Source organism: Schistocerca serialis, chromosome 11 (assembly GCF_023864345.2).
Source record: "Schistocerca serialis cubense isolate TAMUIC-IGC-003099 chromosome 11, iqSchSeri2.2, whole genome shotgun sequence".
NCBI classification, from domain to species: domain Eukaryota; kingdom Metazoa; phylum Arthropoda; class Insecta; order Orthoptera; family Acrididae; genus Schistocerca; species Schistocerca serialis.
The window spans coordinates 168,934,715-168,961,866 of NC_064648.1; the positions used below are offsets into that span (position 1 = coordinate 168,934,715).

Consider the following 27,152-nt stretch of genomic DNA (forward strand, 5'->3'; position numbering starts at 1 on the left):
ATTCTGTAACACTGCACTCAATGACGTGAGCTCCGTCCGAGTGCTCACTCGTATTGCAGCGTAACAGATTGAGACAGGTATTGTAGTATACGATACATCAGTTGAGTACGCATCACGATCTCATTCACTTCCAGTACACATATAGTTGTATGTCTACATTTTCAATTTTTCACTAATTATTATTATTGATATTTATAGCTCCACACAGAAATTCTTTAATTGAATCTATAACCAACCAAATTTTGTAAAAGGACATGTATAATTGCTTATAATGTAATCAGCTATCACATTATCTTCAGTACAAAGTGAAACAAAGTAATTTATATAAAATAATGTGAACCATCATAAGAAATCATTATATTTGGAGAGAAGTGAAATTATAATTTATGTTTAAAATTAACTTTTGTAAAATTAATTGTTAACACTTATGATTTGAAGGCATGCAAATTTATTAAACTCTAGTACATAAATTGCAATTACATTTTGTCATGCAGCATTTATATGACTTTAGAACTACGACTTGTAACTGTAAATCATTAAAATGTTATTGTTAATACAGGGTGTATACACGGACAGGAAAAAAAAAATCACGGTTTTTTCCCGCATATCCCAGAGATAGATACTTTTTCCTGGGTGAAAGTACACTATACCCCTGGTGAAAGTACTTTTTTCCGAAGTAAGTGACAATGTACTTTCCATTGGAACTGTAAAACTTGTCAATCCTTTGAATGGTGAAGGTTTTGCACACTTTTAGAAATGAAAAGCAGCAAAAATATCCCGTTTTGGATAAATCTTTAATGTGCGGCAACACTTAATTTTTTGCTGTATTTTTCCGAGAGTGTAGTTAGGCAGGATCCTTGGAGCACAGCATGAACTGCAGCAGCTGAATCTTTCCAACAAGCAGAATTATAAATTTCACTACTGTGCACCAAAAATTGTGTGTGTTACCTGGCCAAATATAAGTTTTCCATAGAAAAGCCAATTACGGGTGAAACTGCTCGAGAACTCACTTTGTGCTGGTTTTTTGTAGGATAATTACACTTTTTGATATTATTATTGCATAATTTGTAACCTATGGAAGAACTAAAACAAAAATGGAAAACTAATCTCGAAACTCGGTCTTTCTTAGCACGCAGCAACCTTTAAGATATTTCAAACACAAATGCGCCAGCAATCTTTTAAATACCGGCACAAATAGCTGGTCTTCTGGGCTCGAAATTTCTAAGTGGCTGGTCCTCGAAGTGTTGCATTTTGAATGAGAATCGAACACTCCGTGATTTAAGAAATTAATCCCACATTCACACATGTAACGAAATTCATCTTGTGTAAACGGAAATTTACTTTCATAGTAACACTCCTCAAAAAACGATTTGCAACATCTTAAAGTGACCTGTTCAAAATGAAAGCACTCGTGACGTCACGCTCATCGAAAGCAGTCTTGTTATGAAGTACTGGACAGTCTCTGACACAATTTGCCGTCTGCAGGCACTTGTGTACGCACTGTGTTTTGCTGTTGTGAATGGCGCATTTTCTTTGCATTTGAAGTTTTCCTTTGGTGTTATTCTCTCATTTATGTTTTATTTACTCAGTATTATTCTGGAGTAGTGGGGTAAAATTCTTTGTTAATGTAGCATTACTTACCAGTCAGCATTACAAAAATTTGACTGGAGACCTAAACAACAAAAAATTCCGAGGTATTTCCTGGATGACAAAATCACTGGGTTTTTCCCAGATTTACTGGTTGTCCTGGGGCATATACACCCTGTAATAATGCATGTCTGCCCGTCAAACCGGTATGCTGTGTCCACCGACCAAATGAACTGAAATGAAATGACGACACAACACTGCCGGCCTCGAGATTTCGTCCGGGGTCGTTCGAATGCCCGGTACGAGTTGTTCCATTTTACGCCATGACGGCAAATTGTGCATCTCTGTGACGAATACGAGAAGAAATGATTGAGACGTCAGATACTCCCAGTCTCTGCGCAAAGATAATCTCTGACCCGGCAGGGAATCGAACCCTGGACCTTACAGTTTAGAGGTGGCACCTCTACCGCTACAGCACGAGCTGCAGACTGACGGCCAATAAAGTACACTGCAGACCGGCAGTTCAGTTCGTGTCATTACGGGACAGACACAGTATATCAGTCAGTCTGTGTAGAAGTGAATTTTAAAGTGCTGTTCGTGTCTTCCGGGTGCATACGTAGTGCAAACTTAAATGCTCCAAACAGAAAGAACTTAGGACTTTACTTTTTAACAGTGAGCAGATGTGATCAACAACATTATTACACACCTGAACATACAAAGCAAAGTGGTTTTGATCACAGTGTGACATCTCTAGTACGAAAAAAATTTAAACTTGCAAATAAGCTTCGTATTTCACACGAATTATGATTCATTAACTTGTAATTGGATAGATAAAAAATCTACTCGCCAAGTCGCAACAGGAGAACACGCATTTAAAAGGCATTTCAGTTTGCGAGCTTTCAGAGCCAGTGGCTCCTTGTTCTGGTTGAGGGGGAAGAGGAGTCGAGGAAAAGGACCGGTGAGGGTTGAGGAAAGGGGGCAGAATTCAGAAGAGTTGGCCAGAACCCCGTGTCAGGGGAGACTTGGCAAACAGGATGAGAAGGAAAGGCTCTTTCACCACTGGCTCCAAAAGCTTGCAAACTGTAATAGTTTTTATACGTGTGTTTCCTGCCACAGCTGACGGCCTCGCTGCAATAGTAATACCGCTTCCAGACAGATCGGCGGGCCGGAATAGCATTCGGACGGGGCACGGTCCGGTCTGCAGAGGGCTGTCGGCAAGCGGAGTGCACTCGGCACTCGTGAGACAAACTGCGGAGCTACTCGACTGAGAAATAGCGACACCGGTCTCGTAAACTGACATACGGCCGGGGAGAGTCGTGTGCTGACCACGTGCCCCTCCGTATCTGCATCAAAATACACCTGCGGGCCGAGGACGACACGGCGGCCGATCGGTGCCTTTGTGGCCCGTTCGGGCGGACCTCAATTTAATTTTAGTTTCTCACCACTGCTCGATGAGTATTTCATCTATCCAATTACACTGTATTTTCAAAAATTGATTATTTACGTCGATATATTAGCCCGTGTGGCCACCGTTCCTCCTTTATGTAACCCTCTTGTCTGTCTCTGCTGTCTGTTTTCTACATTATGAGCTACTCCACTCGTTTATTTGTCTGTACCACCTATATTAACTGACAGCTTGCTCCTACATCTTTTGTAGTGCTGGAAGTCCCCAACAATGAGTCTTCCCTTCTCATCCCACCTGTTAAGAATCCGCCGGTCCGGGTAACTTTTCCAAACACTGCCCCTTTTCCCAAACCTCACAGGTCCCTTTCCTTCACCCCTCTCGCTTCCCCTTCAACCCTGCTGCAGAAGGAGTCACTGGCTCTTAAAGCTCGCAAACTGTAATACTTTTTATACGCGTGTTCGCCTGCTGCCACTCGGCGAGATTATTTTATATAACCGATGGCATCGTATTTTCAAAAATCGATTATTTCTGTCGAAGCAGTTCATTAGTTCGGTACAATTTGACTTTACTACAGACTTATTGTTACAACAGTGATTATATGAAAGGGAATGTTACAGTGCGAACACGCACGGCAGGTTTACGAGGGCGCATTTTCGCACCGTCGGCAGAATCCCCCCCAGTCGCCTTCCCGACGGTGCAGAGAGACGGTCTCAACACTGCCGCAAGGAGTGGAGGCGCCCGTGGTGCCGGAGGCCGCTCTCGCTGGCAAACTTCTTGTCGCAGACGTCGCAGCAGTAGATCCGCTCGCCGACGCACGCGCGGTAGTGCATTTTACAGTCTCTGCTCCGCGAGAACGTCCTGCCGCAGGAGTCGCACTGGTAGGGGCGGCTGCCCTCGTGCGCGAGCGTGTGGTGCGCCAGGTGGGTGTTGTTGACGAACCGCCTGTAGCACACGCCGCACTCGTAGGGCCACAGCAGCATGTGCTGGAGCGAGTGGCGCTTCAGGCTGTTGCGGCGTGCGAACTTCCTGGTGCAGTGGTCGCAGCCGTAGACCTGCTTCCCCTGGTGTTTCCAGCAGTGCACCCTGAGTTCGTGGAAGCTGCGGCAGGGCGCGTGGCACGTCTCGCAGGTCCACCGGTGCCGCCGCGCGGGCGTACTCGGGGGATCCCCGTCGTCGCACGTGTACGTCTCGCGTCCGGCAGGTGGAGCCGCGTCGCCCTCCGACCGGGACGGTACCTCGCGACCGCCATCGACCGGGTCACAGCCACGACCGCTGTCGGACGCTTCCCCGCGCCTCCCGTCACTTACCGCGGCGCTCAGTGCGGGACGGGTCTCCTCGGGGGTATCGACTCGACTCCGCCTCTGTGCGAACACTACCTTTACCGACAGTACGCGCGTGTTCCTTTTGTTCCTCTCGCGTACCTGCTGGCCGCCACCGATCACTCGTGTGCCTGCAGTCCCGTCAATTCTGGTGCGTACCGAGGTACATTTGTCGATAGGAGGAGGCCTATCCTGGCCTTGCACAATAAACCTGCAAAATTACGGAGAAAGTCCATTAGAAAATCTGGTAACATGTGCACATTTCATATTTCTGCTTGTAACATAACTTGCAATGTGAAGTAGTAGTAGTAATAGTAGTAGTAATGCAACAGGATATGCAAAGCTAATATACAATCTGATACACATACAGTATTTGATATTCATAATTTAATTCCTCATCCTTTGCATTGTCTTTCAATTTTACATAGATAGTTTGTAGACTTAGAGAAAGCGTTTGACAATGTTGACTGGAATACTCTCTTTCAAATTCTGAAGGTGGCAGGGGTAAAATACAGGGAGCAAAAGGCTATTTCCAATTTGTACAGAAACCATATGGCAGTTATAAGAGTCGAGGGACATGAAAGGGAAGCAGAGGTTGGGAAGGGGGTGAGACAAGGTTGTAGCCTCTCCCCGATGTTATTCAACCTGTATATTGATCAAGCAGTAACGGAAACAAAAGAAAAATTTGGAGTAGGTATTAAAATCCATGGAGAAGTAATAAAAACTGTGAGGTTTGCTGATGACATTGTAATTCTGTCAGAGACAGCAAAGGACTTGGAAGAGCAGTTGAACAGAATAGATAGTGTCTTCAAAGGATGATATAAGATGAACATCAACAAAAGCAATACCATGATAATGGAATGTAGTCGAATTAAATCGGGTGATGCTGAGGGAATTAGATTAGGAAATGAGACGCTTAAAATAGTAAATGAGTTTTGCTATCTCGGGAGCAAAATAACTGATGATGGTCGAAGTAGAGAGGGTATAAAATGTAGACTGGCAATGGCAAGGAAAGTGTTTCTGAAGAAGAGAAATTTGTTAACATCAAATATTGATTTAAGTGTCAGGAATCCGTTTCTGAAAGTATTTGTATGGAGTGTAGCCATGTATGGAAGTGAAACGTGGACGATAAATAGTTTGGACAAGAAGAGAATAGAACTACAGAAGAATGCTGAAGATTAGATGAGTAGTTCACATAACTAATGAGAAGGTATTGAATACGGGAGAAGAGGAGTTTGTGGCACAACTTGACAAGAAGAAGGGATCGGTTGGTAGGACATGTTCTGAGGCATCGAGGGATCACCAATTTACAGGGTAATTCAAAAAGAATACCACAACTTTAAAAATGTGTATTTAATGAAAGAAACATAATATAACCTTCTGTTATACATCATTACAAAGAGTATTTAAAAAGGTTTTTTTTCACTCAAAAACAAGTTCAGAGATGTTCAATATGGCCCCCTCCAGACACTCGAGCAATATCAACCCGATACTCCAACTCGTTCCACACTCTCTGTAGCGTATCAGGCGTAACAGTTTGGATAGCTGCTGTTATTTCTCGTTTCAAATCATCAATGGTGGCTGGGAGAGGTGGCCGAAACACCTTATCCTTAACAAACTCCCATAAGAAAAAATCGCAGGGGGTAAGATCAGGGCTTCTTGGAGGCCAGTGATGAAGTGCTCTGTCACGGGCTGCCTGGCGGCCGATCCATCGCCTCGGGTAGTTGACGTTCAGGTAGTTACGGACCTTTTTCGTAGGACTCTCCATACAGTTGATTGTGGAATTTGCAGCTCTCTGCTAGCTCTGCGAGTCGATTTTCCTGGGCTGCGAACAAATGCTTGCTGGATGCGTGCTACATTTTCATCACTCGTTCTCGGCCGTCCAGAACTTTTCCCTTTGCACAAACACCCATTCTCTGTAAACTGTTTATACCAATGTTTAATACACCACCTATCAGGAGGTTTAACACCATACTTCGTTCGAAATGCACGCTGAACAACTGTCGTCGATTCACTTCTGCCGTACTCAATAACACAAAAACATTTCTGTTGAGCGGTCGCCATCTTAGCATCAACTGACGCTGACGCCTAGTCAACAGCGCCTCAAGCGAACAAATGTACAACCAAATGAAACTTTATAGCTCCCTTAATTCGCCGACAGATAGTGCTTAGCTCTGCCTTTTATCGTTGCAGAGTTTTAAATTCCTAAAGTTGTGGTATTCTTTTTGAATCACCCTGTAGTATTGGAGGGCAGCGTGGAGGGTAAAAATCGTAGAGGGAGACCAAGAGATGAATACACTAAGCAGATTCAGAAGGATGTAGGTTGCAGTAGGTACTGGGTAGTGAAGAAGCTTGCACAGGATAGAGTAGCGTGGAGAGCTGCATCAAACCAGTCTCTGGACTGAAGACCACAGCAACAACAGTTATCACTTCTGATTATTCTTCATAAAAGTTTTTCGTCATTTTAATCTCGAATGCAATAATCGACTAAAATAATAACGTCTGGTAAAAATACGGATGCGTGGGGCAGTCCATTGCTTACTTTAACTAAATTTCTAACTAAATTTCAAATTCACCATAAACTGTAGCTCTAGTATTAAATACAAAATTACTTTCACGTCCCAATCAACGTTAAATAGTCAAAATCATGTGAGTAACTGTAGAAGTCGGACAGTAATGAAATAAGTTATAATGGGTTGGGTTGGGTTGTTTGGGGGAAGAGACCAAACTGTGAGGTCGTCGGTGTCACGGGGTTAGGCAAGGACGGGGAAGGAAGTCGGCCGTGCCCTTTCGAAGGAACCATCCGGGCATTTGCCTGGAGCGATTTAGGGAAATCACGGAAAACCTAAATCGGGATGGCCGGATGCGGGATTGAACTGTCGTCCTCCCGAATGCGAGTCCAGTGTGCCAACCACTGCGCCACCTCGCTCGGTAAAGTTATAATATTCCAGAAAATGTTAAGTGATGCAACAAATTTAAAATTCATTATAAGTAATACTATTCTGTCACAAGAAACTGTGACTCTTAAGAAAAATCGAAAAAAACTGAGTATTTTACCATATAGCAAATAATACAAAACTGATGTAAAATTACAGAAGGAACGGCACACAATCTAAACAACAATACACCATAATAAGCTGATAGTTAGATTTTTAGAAACATGTAAGTGGGTGAGACTACCAGGAAGTGACTGTTGCAGTCAATACACGAGTCGGACTTTGCATATTAGTGGGTAATGTATCTACAGCAGTGCCTGACATTTACAACTTTGGTTTGTGTCTCCAAATAATAAAATAAAAGTAGCGAAGGAAGTGTGTCCGGATGGAACAAATTAAGTACCCGAGGCCTGTTGAGCCAGCATTAAGTAAGTATACAATACAGCTACAAGAAGTCTTTCACGATTGATCTGACATCGTCCACTTCACTGCCGGCAGGTGGCGATGTGTTTTGTGTCATCTGGCCAGGTAAATTGCCCTCCGAATTAATTTTTCACGAAAGAATCAATTTTTGGTGATTTTCTGATGAAGCAGGATATGCTAGAAGCTGTCATCTAAAAATGGTTTCGTGCGGTTACAAAAACTATTACTTTTTGACAGGACCAGCCCGAGGCATCTACGGAATTGTCAGTTTGGCAACGGAGGGAGCCTCGTAGAGGGAGTCCATGGGACGAATGCAGCATCCTTGACCGAGTCGGATTAACGGGAGAGGCTGAGAAGATCCGAGAAAGAGCAGTGTATTTAGTGAGAAGCTTGCCACGAGAACATTACGGAAATTAAAGTTGCAGTGGTTGTGCCAAAACGAAGGAACTTGCACAGAATAGATTAACTCAGAGAGCTGCATCAAAATAGTCTTCGGATTAATGACCGGTGACAGCAACAGAGAAAAACATCTGCACAGAAGTGCTGCTAATTTCAATTTTCAAAGAGTACTGCAATAAAGACAGACGTAATTCAGTAGTATGTCACAGATGTCAGTCTGGAGTAGAACGTGATTTATTGTCACCCATTACGAAATCTACATCTACATCTACATCTACATCCATACTCCGCAAGCCACCTGATGGTGTGTGGCGGAGGGTACCTTGAGTACCTCTATCGGTTCCCCCTTCTATTCCAGTCTCATATTGTTCGTGGAAAGAAGGATTGTCGGGATCTCTCTGATTTTATTCTCACGGTCTCTTCGCGAGATATACGTAGGAGGGAGCAATATACTGCTTGACTCTTCGGTGGAGGTATGTTCTCGAAACTTCAACAAAAGCCCGTACCGAGCTACTGAGCGTCTCTCCTGCAGTCTTCCACTGTAGTTTATCTATCATCTCCGTAATGCTTTCGCGATTACTAAATGATCCTGTAACGAAGCGCGCTGCTCTCTGTTGGATCTTCTCTATCTCTTCTATCGACCCTATCTGGTACGGATCCCACACTGCTGAGCAGTATTCAGGCAGTGGGCGAACAAGCGTACTGTAACCTACTTCCTTTGTTTTCGGATTGCATTTCCTTAGGATTCTTCCAACGAATCTCAGTCCGGCATCTGCTTTACCGACGATCAACTTTATATGATCATTCCATTTTAAATCACTCCTAATGCACACTCCCAGATAATTTATGGAATTAACTGCTTCCAGTTGCTGACCTGCTATATTGTAGCTAAATGATAAGGGATCTTTCTTTCTATGTATTCGCAGCACATTACACTTGTCTGCATTGAGATACCTCTCGATATACCACAGCATCATCCGCAAAAAGCCTCAGTGAACTTCTGATGTCATCCACAAGGTCATTTATGTATATTGTGAATAGCAACGGTCCTACGACACTCCCCTGCGGCACACCTGAAATCACTCTTCGGAAGACTTCTCTCCATTGAGAATGGCATGCTGCGTTCTGTTATCTAGAAACTGTTCAGTCCCATCACGCAATTGTTCTGATAGTCCATATGCTCTTACTTTGTTCATTAAACGACTGTGGGGAACTGTATTGAACGCCTTGCGGAAGTCGAGAAACACGGCATCTACCTGGGAACCCGTGTCTATGGCCCACTGAGTCTCGTGGACGAATAGCGCTGTAGTGGTTAATAAAAAAAAATGGGAGAAGAGAGACCGTGAAAAAGGGAGAGAATGAAAAGCAAATCGGACTTTGTATTACAGAAAAGCTATCGGACTTCGTTATTCGGAAAAGCTATTGTTGGGGTGGTCCTTGTGGCGTTTTTGAGCAAAAGTTAAACCAATTTTCACTACAAAAGATATTGAAAAGAAACAGAGAATAACAGAATGTAACTGACAAGGGGAAGTGGCGTAGACGAGAGATCTTCCTTTACCAGATTAACTTATCTTCTTTCGGGCGGTGTCCAACGTCTTCAAAAATCTCCTTCATTTCAGCGTGAAAAAATCTGCTCCGAAATCTTGCAATAGTCCAGGGATCACTAATTTATACCAATTAAAATCATCTTGATACTGTATGCAATTTAATTCACTTTGCTACTTCCATCCACCGAATTTCTTAATAACTTCCACAATGTCTACACATTACAATCAGATCAAGATTAGCCATTAAGTTTTTATGTCAGCATCCGATCACGCCTGCCTTAAGCTACGGCTATCAAGAGACAATTGAAAACGGATAGAAAACAAAAAAGGTTACAATTTTGGTATTTTCTCTGCCGTCGAGCGCTCATACTGCTGCGACGGGATATTTTTATCTGAGGGAACGAGTGTAGCGCGGCGAAATTCAAAGTCCCGCTACAGCGCGAGCTGGGTTTCACACGACCGTCTTTTTCAAAACTTGTGCTGATTCCTACAGAGTGGATTTCTAGTCTCCAGAAAAGTCATTATACTCGAACATAATACGTGTTCTAAAATTCTAGAACTGATTGACGTTAGAGATATAGGTCTATAGTTCTGCACATTTGTACGACATCCCCTCTTGAAAACGGGGATGACCTGTGCCCTTTTCCAATCCTTTGGAACGCTACGCTCTTCTAGAGACCTACGGTACACCGCTGCAAGTTCCTTCGCGTACTCTGTGTAAAATCGAACTGGTATCCCGTCAGGTCCAGTGGTGTTTCCTGTTTTGAGCGATTTTAATTTTTTTTTTCTATCCCTCTGTCATCTATTTCGATATCTACCATTTTGTCATCTGTGCAACAATCTAGAGAAGGAACTACAGTGCAGTCTTCCTCTGTGAAACAGCTTTGGAAAAAGACATTTAGTATTTCGGCCTTTAGTCTGTCATCCTCTGTTTCAGTACCATTTTGGTCGCAGAGTGTCTGGACATTTTGTTTTGATCCACCTACCGCTTTGACATAAGACTAAAATTTCTTAGGATTTTCTGCCAAGTCAGTACGTAGAACTTTAGTTTTGAATTCATTGAACGCCTCTCGCATGGCTCTCCTCACATTACATTTCACTTCGCATAATTGTTGTTTGTCTGCAAGGCGTTGGCTATGTTTATCTTCATAGAATGAAAATTTCTATAAAAATCGACACAGTTTCCGCAAACAGAGATCTTGCAAAACTCGGCTAGCTCCGTCTGTCTACATGATCCAGAGTGCCGTGTGTTCGAGCCGTGCTGCTAGACACCTGGGAGACATTCGGTAGTGTTCCTGTTGTTCAGTGAACAAAATACAAGCTTAGTGAGTACTGGACCAGATTTATGACCGAATTCAAAACCTCTCGACAGACAGAACTCGATACGACATTCTTAATGGAATGAGATGTAAAGTAATTTTTCAAGTACGCCAACAGAGTGTTGTAGAGGATACTATCATTTACAAATTATTACTGGCCTGTTGGGGGCTCCAGAAGGCGTTTTGCAGAAGACGCTGCTGTCGAAGACTGCAAAACTACCAGACAGGAATACTTGTGGACAATCGACGAGTTGTAGAGAGACTGTCGGTTCACCTCGAATGCAGATACACTGACAGGTGGGAGGGGGATTACAACACCAAAAGATAATTAATGTACAGTAATGAAATTTTAGGAATAAATTTGTCTAGGTAACACAGTTAACTGATTAACACTGCAAGATCACATGCTAATGTAAGCACGAGAAAAGCCGCTGGAAATGTGAAATGCCGGTACAATGATAACTGGTGCAACTTTGAGAATGTTAAGTGCGAGAATGCAAACGTGCACGCATTTTGTTGTACAGATGTCAGTTTGTGGGATTGAATATTGTACTCGGTCGGTCAATACAGCGAAAGTTAATGCTGTCTACGGATGACAGTGGAGTAGTCACTCGACAAAGTCCAATACATGTTAAACCGGAGACAGATCTCGCGAAGGAGCAGGCCGGCGGAATTGTCGAGACCCCGTACAGCGTGTAGGATTACGAGAGCATTATTTTTATTTATTTATTTATTGTTCCATGGGCCCAAATTAAGAAGTCTCCATGGTCATGGAACGAGTCAATACATGGAACGAGTCAATACATGAATGAATACAGATAAAATGAAATGTAAGTAACATATTCAGGCGACAATTCGTAAGTTTAAATAGAGAAAATCAACAATGTAACACTGGAATTTGCTTAATTTTTTAGCTCTTCCAGGAGCTCCTCAACAGAATAGGAGTGAGCCGTGAGGAAACTCTTCGGTTTAGACTTAAAAGTGTTTGGGCTACTGCTAAGACTTTTTGAGTTCTTGTGGTAGCTTATTGAAAATGGATGCAGCAGAATACTGCACTCCTTTTTGCACAAGAGTCAAGGAAGTGCAGTCCACATGCGGATTTGATTTCTGCCTAGTATTAACTGAGTGAAAGCTGCTAACTCTTGGGAATAAGCTAATGTTGCTAACAACAAAGGACATTAAAGAAAATATATACTGTGAGGGCAATGTCAGAATTCCCAGACTATTGAAAAGGGGTCAACAAGAGGTCCTCGAACTTACACCACACGTAGCTCGAACAGCCCGTTTTTGAGCCAAAAATACCCTTTTTGAATCAGAAGAATTACCCCAAAAGGTAATACCATACGACATAAGCCTATGAAAATATGCGAAGCAGGCTACTTTTCGTGTTGAACTGTCACTTATTTCAGAGACTGTTCTAATGGTAAATAAAGCAGCATTTAATTTCTGAACAAGATCCTGGACGTGGGCTTTCCACAACAGCTTATTATCTATCCGAACGCCTAGGAACTTGAACGTTCTGTCTCGCTTATGATATGCCCATTCTGTCTGATCAAAATATCGGTTCTTGTCGAATTGTGAGTTAGAAACTGTAAAAACTGAGTCTTACTGTGATTTAGCATCAAATTATTTTCCACAAGACACGAACTTATTTCACGAACTACATTATTTGATACTGTTTCAATATTACACACAAGATCCTTCACTACCAAGCTGGTGTCATCAGCAAACAGAAATATTTTTGAATCACCTGTAATACTAGAAGGCATATCATTTATATAAATAAGAAACAGCAGTGGCCCCAGCACCGACCCTTGGGGAACGCCCCACTTAACAGTGCCCCATTGGGACTGAACATCACTACCACTCTCAATATTGCGGAGAATTACCTTCTGCTTTCTGTTCTTAAAGTAAGAGGCGAACCAATTGTAAGCTACTCCCCTTACTCCATAATTGTCCAACTTCTGCAGTAAAATTTTGTGGTCAACACAGTCAAAAGCATTCGTATGTTGGCGAGCATTCGAAAACACTCCCTGGAATACTGTTCACAAATGGCAGAACGACAGGTCGAATCACCAGACTGACGTACAAATCTGCAGCCAGGGTGCTCCTGCTGTCGTACGAAATCGCACCCCGGGCTGTAACTCCAGGTGTAGGTCCGGTGTGTCTAGTAGGCAGACAGGCCGGCTGCAGGCCTTCGACTGGCACTGAGGCAGATCCAGCTGTCATCAGAAAACACGATGGACCTCTGCCCTGGCCTCCAGTGAGCTCTCGCTCGACGCCACTGAAGTCGCAAACGGTGGCGGTTAGCTGTCGACGGAATGCGAGCTACGACAGGGTGTCCGGCTCGAAGCTGATCTCGAAGTAACCGATTTGTAACAGTTCATTGTGTCACTTGAAATATTACTGTATCTCACTGCTACCTATCAGAACCCATCTACATCTACATACATACTCCGCAATCCACCATACGATGCGTGGTGGAGGGTACCTCGTACCACAACTAGCATCTTCTCTCCCTGTTCCACTCCCAAACAGAACGAGGGAAAAATGACTGCCTATATGCCTCTGTATGAGCCCTAATCTCTCTTATGTTATTTTTGTGGTCTTTCTGGGAAATATAAGTTGGCGGCAGTAAAATTGTACTGCGGTCAGCCTCAAATGCTGGTTCTCTAAATTTCCTCAGTAGCGATTCACGAAAAGAACGCCTCCTTTCCTCCAGAGACTCCCACCCGAGTTCCTGAAGCATTTCCGTAACACTCGTGTGATGATCGAACCTACCAGTAACAAATCTAGCAGCCCGCCTCTGAATTGCTTCTATGTCCTCCCTCATTCCGACCCGATAGGGATCCCAAACGCTCGAGCAGTACTCGAGAACAGGTCGTAAGACGACTATCCGCCTTTCCCACAACTGCCATTACATGCTCGTCCCACTTCATATCGCTCTGCACTGTTACGCCCAAATACGCTATCCGGAAGTCGAGGAATATGGCATCTGTCTGATACCCTTCATCCGTGGTTCACAACATGTCACGTGAAAAAAGGGCGAGTTGCATTTTGCGGGAGCGATGCTTTCTAAAGCAGTGCTGATGCATTGACAGCAACTTCTCTGTCTCGAGGAAATTCATTATATTTGAACTGAGAATATGTTCGAGAATCCTGCAACAAACCGATGTTAAGGATATTGATCTGTAATTTGCAGGATCCGTCCTTCTACCCTTCTTATATACAGGCGTCACCTGCGCTTTTTTCCAGTCGCTCGGGACTTTACGTCGGGCAAGAGATTCATGATAAATGCAAGCTAAGTAAGGAGCCAATGCAGTAGAGTAGTCTCTGTAAAACCTAACTGGAACCCCATCAGGACCTGGCGATTTATTTATTTTCAACCCATTCAGCTGCTTCACAACCCCAGGGATGTCTATCACTATGTCCTCCATACAGGAATCAGTACGAGACCGAAATGGCGGTATTTTTGTAGGATCCTCCTGCGTGAAAGATTTCTCAAATGCTAAACAAGCATTAAAGATAAACACCAGTCGTAATTGTCCAATGTGAATAACTAAATAACTGTTTCAAATGCAGTCATTTCGACATAAAGAACAAAATGTAAAGTGACCTGTTTCCAAATTACATACATAAATAACCACCGTGATATATAAAACAACGCTGTCATGATAAATGTAAATGTCTAATGTGTAATATAGCATTTGTGGAAGGGAGAATTGGCCAGACACAATATTCTATTTCAGCATACATATAATTCAAAAACGATGCTTTGCTGAAACCGTACGTGCAAAAGCCACCGTGTGCATTTTGAATATGCCAAAAGCATTTAACATTGTTCTTATGTGAGAAACGCAATATAAATGTGAAATTAATACTGTAACTAATCAAAAGAAATCGAGCACACGGTCTGGATGTACCAGTAAACCTATAATTATAAAATCACTACAGCAAGTTAAATAGAATGTACAAATAAAGCACGTTAATTGAATCTCCGGTATATGTTAGCACTAAAATTCGGGAACTAGTTGATTTGTTATAAACTAATTTAGAAATGTAATTGTTACCTGTAACATAATTGGTCGGATAATGTTATATTAACTCGTAACTAAGTTGAAAATAGGTTCACCTTGTTCAGCACTGAGATTGTAAATTTTTAGCAATGTGTAGCTCATATTCGGTTTAACTTCTAATTGTGATTTTACATAAAACTGTAATTTTCAATGTATGTAATTGTTAACAAAAGTATTAATAGAGGTCGCGCAGGCGCCTCTTGGGGGGGGGCACTCGTTCGTTTTTTGGCTACGGCTGCGATCACACGTATTGTAGGCTCACTCGTTTGCTGACTTTTGTGGCGTGAACTCTGTGTCCTTTGATGTCAACTTTTGTGTACACGTGACGTAACCGGTACAGTTCACCGGACTCGGACACCAGAGTCCTGGAAATATATCGGTATTAAAACTGCACTGTGGTTTGGAATTTATCTGGGAGTCTCCCACAATCCTTTTCACAGGCTGCACAGCGACGACACACGAACCCGGGTATTTTACAAATCCCCGAGAACTAAATAACTCTCAACGGTGGTAGAATTGACGTGAAAACAGCAGCACATCGACTGCGCATTTCACTCAAAACATTTGCAACACAGAGGTGGATCGGCTGAGCTGTGAAATCGCCAACAACGTGGTGGTACGGGGGCATAAAAGATCTAGGACATATCGATGCAGTAATACAAACACTTAGCAGAAATCGTGAACATATAAACGACATACTCGATCTCAGTGCATTAGATAAAGGCAGTACACAACAATATTAAGTCACGCTTTTCGTGACAACGTAGTGAAAGACAAAATATTTAGTTCACAATCTATTTATTTTTGTAATACTGTATGTGGTGCATTGCACCAACAGCCATTGCCTGCTGGACCTCCCACTAATACTGTGTAGCACCACCAAGAGCCTCGATAACGGCCTCAACTTGGTGGAGAAGAGAGTGCCTTCCAGGTATGCCGTAACCGACTAAAAATACTCACTGACCACTGGCTAAAAATACTCACTGACCACCGAATCCCACGCAGCTATCAAATTTTGAGGATGTTTATTGCTATGTTTCACCCATCATCCCAAGTATTCCCACGCGTTTTCTACGACACTAGGATTAGGTGATGCAATGGGGCCAGCCTGAGTGACCGATCGGTTCTAGGCGCTTCAGTCTGGTGTAGCAATACGAGTCAAGATAGATGTAACAGAACTTGAATAGCATATTTGCCTCTATCGGTTACTGTAAAGAGATCGATCTTTCGGTCCTGTCTGTATATTTATATATAATATTGCCTGAATAAAGGCTGGGCGAGTGTAAAGCTATTGTTAAAAACGCACGCCGCGCAATTTGTTACGATTTGGTGGGTCATAATAATAATAACATGTTTTTGAATACAATTAAAATATAACAGAAACACCTGTTTAGTGTTACTGGAAATAATACGTAGTAAATTAATGAGTAAGGTAGCCGATCTTATAAGAAGAGGTAAAATTGTGCATACTGAGGCGTTTTGCTTTATATCGACGAAGCCGATGATATGGTGTAATTTTTTTTTGTTTACGCTTAGAAATAAACAAGTAAAGAAGTGCTAATTGTGCATTGTGAAAAATATAGGGGCGAGTTTTAAATAACTATGGTATACGATCAGAGTTACAAAAGGACATTTAGTTACACGAAATCGCGGATAGCGAAGTGTGGTCATTAAATTGAGTACACCTACGGGGCGGTCGATTCCGGGATAAATCTATACGCATCTCACGAGGGACGTGGTATTGAGACCGTTTGTTTTATTATATCGCGGAGAGTGGGCTCTAATTTATGAAAAGGAGAAAAACTGTATCATTATCATTGACTGTTGGTGTTGAGCAACCAAAAGTGTTCGTCAAAGGGTTTTGATGGAACTTGGGAGTTAGGGTTCACGCACTCTCATATACTCCACATCAGATTGTGAGTGAGTGGTAAATGCGAAATAAAACTGTGAACAAAGTTACGTTAAATAAAACAGAAGAAACAAGACAGTTTGGTCATATCTGCTATTATTCCATAAACTGTAACATTTCTTATCGTTGCATTTATAGACAATCATTATGATAATTTGCTTCGAAGGGATATCGTTACGAGTTAAGTTTTGGGAACCTGGTCAAGAGGGGGTATTTCGTAGATCCTAACCACTGCAGCTATTCTGGACTCAGGTGCTACCGTGACCGTTGTGTGTTGTCAGTGCTCTAAGATCGACGCGGCTTTCCACTTGGTATAACGGTGCCTCACGGCAACAACGACAACGCCGACGATGAAGGAAGATACGGAGATACGGTAGACTGGAACCGCATGGCTGCTACGGTTGCAGGTTCGAATCCTGCCTCCGGCATGGATGTCCTTAGGTTAGTTAGGTTTAAGTAGTTCTAAGTTTTAGGGGACTGACGACCTCAGATGTCAAGTCCCATAGAGCTCAGAGCCATTTTTGATGCTGTGGGCCAACGGAAACGCGATCGGTGGCCGAGTGTTTGTAATCTTCCCGTTTGAGTTCAGAGTAACACTGAATGAGTTGGCTCAGGCCATTCTAACAGCTCAACTGTGTCGGGTAACTGCCGATCAGCTGTGCAGTGGGCACCTATTTGTTTGTGGCATTAGGAAATGTTCAAAAGATTTCATTTACTCACTAAAATTAGTAACTGAAGAGGACAAGCACAAGGTCGGTGAATCTCGTTCAATGTTTCCCACGGTTTTCCTTCGACAGTTGCCCAAATGGTTAGAATCGAGAATAACTGCGCTACAGCGAACTAGCGGTTCTGTCGTTAAACAAACGATTAGTCCAGTCGACCTCGCATAACAGGTAGCCCGTTAATTTGTGCTACCTCTGCTGAAGTATCGTAATCGTTTTTGCCGTTACTGCTTCCTGTGCAGCATTAAGAAATTTGCTTGTCTCTAAACAGTCTGAGTGGTAATGAAAGTTGTTTTCTTTTTTAAAAATGTTCCCATGAGGGTCATTGCATTAGCTCAACTGTGTTGGGTAACTGACAATTATCTGTGCAGCTAGCACGTGTCTGTTTGTGTCATTACGAAAATGTTAAATAGAAAAGTGATTTATATAGCAGTTCCCACTTAACCTGCAGCAGCAATAAAAAAGAAACCCGTTCAAAAGTCAGCCGAATTTTGTCGACTGCGAGAAACGGCGTATAAACTCCGTGGTACAAAGAGTTATTTTTTGACTACATCTCTCGTGCACAGAAATTTTACGCCTAGAAGTTTATTTAAAGGGTAAGTGTTAAGTTTGTGTAAAAAAAAAAGTTTATGTTCTTAGACAACAGTAAAAATTTCAAATGAAGAACTTGTGTTAAAAGGTGAGAAACTTATCATTTTGTGGAGTACTGCTGGAGTGTGAAAGCATCCATACATGCACGCACACACAATGCCAGTTTGAGCCTGCACACGATCCAGTTCCAACAAATTAGATCACTTTTCAACACAACTGTCTATAAATAGTAAAACTTTTTTCTCAATCAGAAGCCAGCATTAAATATTCCCGGAGGACACTACACTACACTGCACCTACCTACTGTGCGTGACTTCCAGTTGTTCTAGTGTAAACATTGAATAACAAGGGATTAAGTTGCAGGTATCGGTGACAACGAAACTGAGCAGAAGAGAATCTTCAAGTTTCACAATGTTTTGCCTTCAGCTTTGTGAAAATATGGTGACTGTGATGTTCAAAAATTACAAACAAATCTATACAAATAAAAATGTAACTATTTGTTTGTTCAAAATTGTGTACCTCTGTAAGTTCTTGACTGAATACATTGAAATTTTGACGCAACTGTCTCTGCGCGTGTGTGTGTGTGTGTGTGTGTGTTTGTCTATATATATGACTATGTTTCCCTACTATTAAAAAATTATAATCGCATATACAGGGTGAACATAAAGTCTGGGAACACTTCCAATTATTTATTGTACAAGAACTAAACATCGTACAGATGTCATACATATTGCATATTGAAGAGTAACTCTGAAAGTCGTCTCCCCGCCACCCACCTCCCCCCCCCCCCCCCCCCCCCCCAAACTTTCGATATGCGAACCACGAGTGAGACGTCAATACGGTAATCAAATTCTTGCCATACCTGTCCTTCATTGACTATGGCAGTCGCTTCCCGTATTCCAGAATGAGATTTTCACTCTGCAGCAGAGTGTGTGCTCATATGAAACTTCCTGGCAGATTAAAACTGTTTGCCGGACCGAGACTCGAAGTCGGGACCTTTGCCTTTTGTGAGCAAGTACTCTACCACTGAGCTACTCAAGCACGATTCATGCCCCGTCCTCACAGCTTTACTTCTGCCAGTACCTCGTCTCCTACCATCCAAACTTTACAGAAGCTCTCCTGCGAACCTTGCAGAACTTGCAGTCCTGAAAGAAAGGATAGTGCGGAGACATGGCTTAGCCACAGCCTGGGTGATATTTCCAGAATGAGATTTTCACTCTGCAGCTTCCAGTATTCTCTCCCGGAGCTCTGCTACATCACGTGGTAGAGGTGGTACAAAAGTCACACGAACTGAGATCTGGTGTTTTTGTCGAACTCCAACACACAGAAAGCCACTCTGCACCTGAACTCGCCACATTTGGGACTAGCGCTGACTATCGGGAAATTACCAAACTACGGTGTGGCGGTATACACGAACAAGAAATTTTCTCTTCAAAATGACATATGTGTGATATCTGTACAATGATTGGTTCTTCTGCAATAAATAATTTAAAGTGTCCCCAGACTTTATGTACATCCTGTATAAAAAAAAAAACAACAGGCATATTAACTGACATCCATTCTAATGGAATGTCGTGTCAAAACGTGATACCATTTGGTCAAAATCTTTCAGAGATTTGCACTTAATGGACATTCACAGTTTCTCACATTGTTAGCAAAGAGGAAAGTTGCGTTTATGGCTTATTGGTTTATGATTAGAATACTACTACAGAATCTGAATTTGCAGTAACAATAAACGAGACTTGGGGTGAGAGAGGAGTGTGAAGAGGAGATGGGAAGAGGGGTGACAGAGAAAACAGGAAGGAAGGGATGGACAGAGAGAGAGGGGAGAGGGGAGGAGATTAGGATGTACTCCAAAAATGTGCGCTTCCTCTTTCGTTTCTTTTCCATTTAAGGAGACCTCAGACACAGCCACGTACAGCTAGTTTACGATAAAAAGGGGCGAGTTAAACTCCGGAGTCACTCTTGTCTAAGGGTCAGATAAATATTAGTCACATTAAGAAAACTAATGTTTCTATAATGTTAAGTAAAATTTTAATTTTCAGTAACACGAAATCAGCCTTTTCATTTAGTTTGCAAAGAACATTTAAATTACACACTCTGAACAAACACTTTTTCAATAAATAATAAAAACCACTGCTACAACCTCTTCTTATTGTCGCATAGACGACACCCCAAAAACACCACACAACCACCTCCGGCCTGAACCACACAAAAAGCCTCACCGGGCATTGTCGCTATCGATCCCTCACAGCATTTGCAAAAAGAGGCGAAACGGCGACTCAGTGAACTGCATTCCTTTTCATAATATTATCACTACTCCATCCTGGATTTTCCATTATCTGAATTTTGTATTGTTCAGCTGCTGATGTAACTGGAATAGATCACTGTCTGCTATCTAAGGACATTTGACTTAGCTTCATGCATCAAAACAGTTATTTTTGGAAATCATTTATTATTTAAATAATGAAACATTACAGAGGTTTCATATTTTTCCAAGCTCGGCATGACACATTTAGAGAATTTGCTCTCATTGTCGAATACTAGTATTTTTTTGTGATATTTGCAAGTGTGTAGTTCTATGTCTCTTTAACAGTAGCCATCTTTCCGAGGTTACACACACACACACACACACACACACACACACACACACACACGTGTGTAAACCATCACAAGAACTACTTACATAAATATCTGCATTCAACAAGGAGAATAAATTCTTGAAATGCGTCTCGGCAAGTCTGAAAAAATATGTACCTGGTGCTGTGTTTCACAATTTAAACCAAAGAGGAGGTTAGTTGAAACCGAAAACATTTAAGCAGTGCTGAGAGAGAGAGCAAAGGTGTGAGCTAGTGTTACAAGTGGTCAAACACTGACACACACAAAATAAGCCTTCGAGTTTATGCAAATCACAACAGTGACAAAGCTGTGCGTGTGCAGTAGAGACGGTATGAAAACAATTGTGATCAGTCGCGACACCCTTACTCGAGTGAACCTAGCTCACACTCCCAGCAGCCACGACACAGAGTACAGCTCGGGAGCAGCACCAACTGCTCTCTCTTACCAATTCAGATCTGCTGAACAGAGTGCTCTGGTGTCAACAAACTTACCGCACAACATTTGCGTACATTACTCGAAGACCCGCGCCGTACCGGCATCATTTGTGTCAGTTTTTTCCTCCACAAACATCGGTTCGTGAAGCGTAAGTCGCAGGAAAATTATAAATGTGTAAATGCGAAATCAGGTGCAAACTGACATTGTGAACATAGGAACTTTGATAGAAGCGATAAAAACATGTCACGGACGGTTAGAAAACATTAATTCTGGGGCATTAAAAGCAGGGTCACAGCGCAGTCCCTTTCTGTCGTTCCGCCACACGACCACGTCGACTCGTCTGACTGCACCGATTCTGTACAGCTGACGGTCACACGCAGAACGCTTCGCCTGCCACGACTTGTCAGCTCTGGAGGGTCACACGACGACCCAGCAGCAGTTATACACCGTCTACTGTGTGCCAAAGGGAGCAGGTGGCTCTTTTAGTGGAGTGATTAAGTATTTTGTCCGATGTGATTTTTTTGTGATGAAAAGGAATACTGCACAAAGATGAAGAATCTATTTTTTGTTTGGACTAAAAGTTTTCCTGTGAAGAGAATTGTATATGTGTTGTAAATAATGTTCCTCTTACCTTACAGTGTCCACTGTTGTGTTTGCACTCTCCAGTCCCTGGAACAGATTTATAACGTTATTAGCTGACACTCAGCTGTAAAACAAACAAATTACATCAACAGTGCACTGCACTATCAGAGTGTGATAATCAGTGACAAAACATTCTGGTACTTCTACATGTGATTATTGTCACAATCTCTGGCTCCCTACTGACACAAAAAGAAATGTGAAAATTTTTCGAGTTTCCTTAAGAATTGTGTCATCTAGTGTTAGAAAACCCTGTAAGTATGACGAAGGCCAGTCTGTAACTTTGTGCGTAAGAAACAGATAGAAAGAAATAGAGCAAGAGAATCTATGAATTCATATGTATCACAACCTGTTGGTGTGTTACGGACAGTCCAGGATGAAACGACAAGAATATGGGGATGATAGATAACTATTCAGTACATAGAGGATTATGGAATCTAGTCGAATTAAGTCGGGTGATGCTGAGGGAATTAGATTAGGAAATGAGACACTTAAAGTTGTAAAGAAGTTTTGCTATTTGGGGAACAAAATAACTGATGATGGTCAAAGTAGAGAGGATATAAAATGCAGACTGGCAATGGCAAGGAAAGCGTTTCTGAAGAAGAGAAATTTGTTAACGTCGAGTATAGATTTAAGTGTCAGGAAGTCATTTCTGAAAGTATTTGTATGGAGTGTAGCCATGTACGGAAGTGAAACGTGGACGATAAATAGTTTGGACAAGAGGAGAATAGAAGCTTTCGAAATGTGGTGCTACAGAAGAATGCTGAAGATAAGGTGGGTAGATCACGTAACTAATGAGGAGGTATTGAATAGGATTGGGGAGAAGAGAAGTTTGTGGCACAACGTGACTAGAAGAAGGGATCACTTGGTAGGACATGTTCTGAGGCATCAAGGGATCACAAATTTATTATTGGAGGGCAGTGTGGAGGGTAAAAATCGTAGAGGGAGACCAAGAGATGAATACACTAAGCAGATTCAGAAGGATGTAGGCTACAGTAGGTACTGGGAGATGATGAAGCTTGCACAGGATAGAGTAGCATGGAGAGCTGCATCAAACCAGTCTCAGGACTGAAAAAAACAACAACACATAGAGAATGTGTAGCCTTAGTACGTAGAGACAGAGACACAGTGGTCATGTGTGTGTGTGTTGCTCTTGGGCGAATGTGTGTCAATTTTCTACTTCTAGAGGAGGATTCGGTTCAAAAGCTGAAATATTTCTAACATTCTCCTTCACTGTGTCTCTCTGCAACTTAACACCTCACTTACGGGGCAAGTAGCAATCCATCCTTTCTGTACTGTTGTTACGTATCATTACGTATTGTTTACATTTTTGTATATCGACAAAAGATACATCGCTACTCACCATAATGACGACGCGTCAATTGCACACGAGCACAAAAAAAAGACAGTTAGACATTTAGCTCTCTGCCAAACCTTCTTCAGAAAAGGAAAGACACACACTCACTGACAGACACGAGCACACCTCACGCACACACAACCACCTACTCCGGCACCACGGACCAAAATCCACCTATCACTTGGGATGGGAGCAGCAATGTAGCGGCATGGGAAGGGGAATTGGAAGAAATAGTGGTGTACAGGTGGTGGGGAGAGGAATGCTGTCCGGCAGAGTGTACGAGGACTGGAATGCCGACGAGCACAGTGTTGAGGAGGTTGTGCGGCGAGGAGGTGGGGGGGAAAGGAGCGAAAAAGGAGAGGAGCGGGCAAAGACGGGCAGGGGTGTCGGCAGAGGGTGACAAGCGACGAGAGTGAGAGGACTAGAGTAGGGTGGAGACGATACGTCAGAGGGGATGAAAACTGTCTGGTGGAGGCAGTGGGGACAGTAGGTCACTGTAGGTCGAGGCTGGGACGGTTTCGGGAGTGGAGTATTTGTTTTGAGGATAACTCCCATCTGTGCACTTCAGAAAAGCCCGGCTGTGGAGGGGAGGATCCAGACGATCCGGGTTACCCCACAGTTTCCGCCCCCTCTGGCCAGAGTAACAGTACGAGTCAAGATAAATGTAACCGAACTCGAATAGCGTATTTGCCTCTATTGGTTACGGTAGAGAGATTGATCTTTCGGTCCTGTCTGTATATTTATATATAATATTGCACGAATAAAGGCTGGGTGAGTGTAAAGCTATCGTTAAAAACACACGCCAGTCGATTTGTTACGATTTGTTCGGTCATAATAATAATAATAATAATAACAACAACATGATTTTGAATACAATTAAAATCTAACGGCGATACCTGTTTAGTGGTGTTGGAAATAATATGTAGTAAATTAATGAGTGAGGTAGCCGATCCTATAAGAAGAGGTAAAATTGGGCATATTGAGCTGTTTTGCTTTATATCGATGAAGCCGATGATACGGCGTAATTTTTTCGTTTACTCTTAGTAATAAACAAGTAAAGAAGTGCTAATTGTGCGTTGTGAAAAAAATATAGGGGCGAGTTTTATAAAACTACGGTATACAATCAGAGTAACAGAAGGACATTTAGTTACACGAAATCGCGGATAGCGAAGTGTGGTCATTAAATTGAGTACACCTACGGGCGGTCAATTCCGGGATAAATCTATACGCATCTCACGAGGGAAGCGGTATTGAGATGGTTTATATTTAAATATGTCTGCTTGTGTCTGTATATGTGTGGATGGATATGTGTGTGTGTGCGAGTGTATACCCGTCCCTTTTTCCCCCTAAGGTAAGTCTTTCCGCTCCCGGGATTGGAATGACTCCTTACCCTCTCCCTTAAAACCCACATCCTTTCGTCTTTCCCTCTCCTTCCCTATTTCCTGATGAGGCAACAGTTTGTTGCGAAAGCTTGAATTTTGTGTGTATGCTTGTGTGTGTGTCGACCTGCCAGCACTTTCATTTGGTAAGTCACATCATATATATATATATATATATATATATATATATATATATATATATATATATATATATAGACACACACACACACACACACACACACACACACACACACACACACACACACACACACACACCAAACAAAAGCGCTGGCAGGTCGATAGACACAGAAACAAACTTTTAATAATTGCGGATCGGAGAGAAAAGTGCGTAATTGTCTTACGCCTAACAAACATTCGTGGAGGGCGGTGGCTAACCTAGAAGAGTCAATTACAAAATACTGCATCATTATCATTGACTGTTGGTGTCTGGCAACCAAAACTGTTGGGACTTGGGAGTTAGGATTCGGGCACTCGCATATACTCCACATCAGAGTGTGAATGAGTGGTGAATGCGAAATAAAACTGTGAACAAAGTTACGTTAAATAAAACAGAAGAAACGAGACAGTTTTGTCGTATCTGTTATTATTCCATAAACTGTAACATTTCTTGTCATTGTACGAAGCCTTTATAGACGATCGTTATGACAATGTGCTTCGAAGGGATCTCGTTACGAGTTAAGTTTTGGGGACCCGGCCAACAGGGGTAGTTGGTAGATCCTACCCACTGCAGCTATTCTGGAATCAGGTGCTACAGTGACCGTTGTGTGTCGTCAGTGACTTAAGGTTACCATATCTCGTGCTCTAAGATCGACGCGCCTTTCCACTTGGCATAACGGTGCCTCACGGCAACAATGACAACGCCGACGACGAAGGATGATACGGTAGACAGTCACGTACTCCCTATTCTCGTCCTGTAACCGTCACTGTGAGCTGCCCTCTGCCAATTCACCTGCCAGTCCTTTCCCTTCCCCACTCTTCTCCTTTTCCCCTCTTCCCTATCCCTCCCAGCCTCCCCCCCCCCCCTCCCCCTGCTGCAGACGCCGCGCCTGTTGCCGTTCCAGTCCCTGCACGCTGTGCCAGATAGCACTCTTCTGTCCCCCCACCTGTACCCTGCTATCCCTTCCCCTTACCCACCCACTCCAGATTGCCGCTTTCGTTCCATGTGACAGAGCATTCCAGTCCGAGCTGCCGGAGTGGTGGTCGTGTGTGCGTGAGGTGTACTCGGTGGTGCGATCGAATGTGTGTCTTCCCTTTTCTGAAGAAAGCTTCGGTCGAAAGTTAAATGTGTAGCTGTCTTTCTGTCACGCTCGTGTTTGATGCCGTGCCGGAGTAAGCTGTCACCGGCACACCGGTCGGCAAAGAGGTTGCGAGAAGATCGACAGTAGGCGTCGGACCGAGAGAGGTCGAAGGCAGACTCGCGAGCGACACGCCGCCGACACTCTCTCGACCGCCAGTTTTTAGATCGCAGCCGAGGACCGGACGACCGGTCAGTTGGAGTCAGTCACAGACAGTCAGCCCAGTTTCAGACACAGGCAGTCGCAGTCAGCTGTTACTAGCTCGGTCACTGTTCTAGTTGGCGTCTGTCAGTTTACGTGACCATTTGTAGCAGGACTTGTACTTCACCAGCAGTGAGGCTATGAAGCTTGTACCACAACAGCTCGGTTAAAGTTAAGTTTCTTCTCGTTCTTGTGAGCAAAGAACCCTTACACATGTGCAATTGTGTTATACAAAGAGGATACCGGCCACCACACGACATCCTCTCCTCGCTTCCCACGGTACGAGACTCTACAGTGGCAACGACGATACAAAACTGGCGATGAGGATAATTCGGTGCAGATCCGAGTTAATCGACTTGGTCACTGATTTTGCTTGCTTCTCTTGTGTTTTAACTTGCATGGGTGATCATTTTCCTAATCTGTTGTTGTATTCTTGCACGTATTCCACGAGAGGAGCCGCAAAAGTAATCAAATTTCTCTTTTCGGACACTTCGCCTGTTTTTCGCTATAACATCTTTGTGTAAACCGCGGCTTCCCCGCCGCCGCCTCCTCCCCCTGCCCCCATGCTACAGCCGCAGATGGACAATGTGACGGCTCAGACACGAGCTTTTCAGTTTCAGAACCGACAAACTGCTACCTTACTGACGACGGTACAACAACTACTGGCTGCACGAGCCGTGTCGGCCACACAACAGCCGACAAATCGGCGCGACAAGTGCCGTTGACCAGCGTATAGATGTACCGGAAAGTTAATAACACAGAAGAGGAACGGCTCAAATACCTAACACACTTCCAAGCACATTGTGAAATTCATTGTGTTCGAGGTACTGTACGGATACGATACTTTCTTTCAATTGGGGGATTTTGAGTGTTCAGGTTAATACAAAAACTATTGCCAACTGCGTCTCCCAACGGACTCGAGTTACGATGAGGTAATTGGTACATTAACCGTGTGCAATGATCAGTAATTCCA

General features: G+C 43.1%; 1 protein-coding gene across 14 annotated transcripts in view; it reads right to left on the reverse strand.

The window, feature by feature from the left end:
* Window positions 1-358: 358 nt before the first annotated feature.
* Window positions 359-27,152, reverse strand: part of LOC126427252 (GDNF-inducible zinc finger protein 1-like) — a 122,434-nt gene continuing 95,640 nt past the window's right edge. For 8 of the 14 annotated variants that reach the window (XM_050089503.1, XM_050089509.1, XM_050089501.1 and 5 more), the window contains 2 exons: window positions 21,919-21,956; window positions 359-4,522 (listed from right to left, as the gene is read on the reverse strand). In XM_050089503.1, the coding sequence (XP_049945460.1) occupies window positions 3,703-4,522; window positions 21,919-21,956 (858 nt within the window). In that variant the 3' untranslated portion in view covers window positions 359-3,702. The remainder of the gene's footprint in view (window positions 4,523-21,918; window positions 21,957-27,152) is intronic. The other 6 variants (XM_050089507.1, XM_050089505.1, XM_050089511.1 and 3 more) reach the window with 1 other exon arrangement.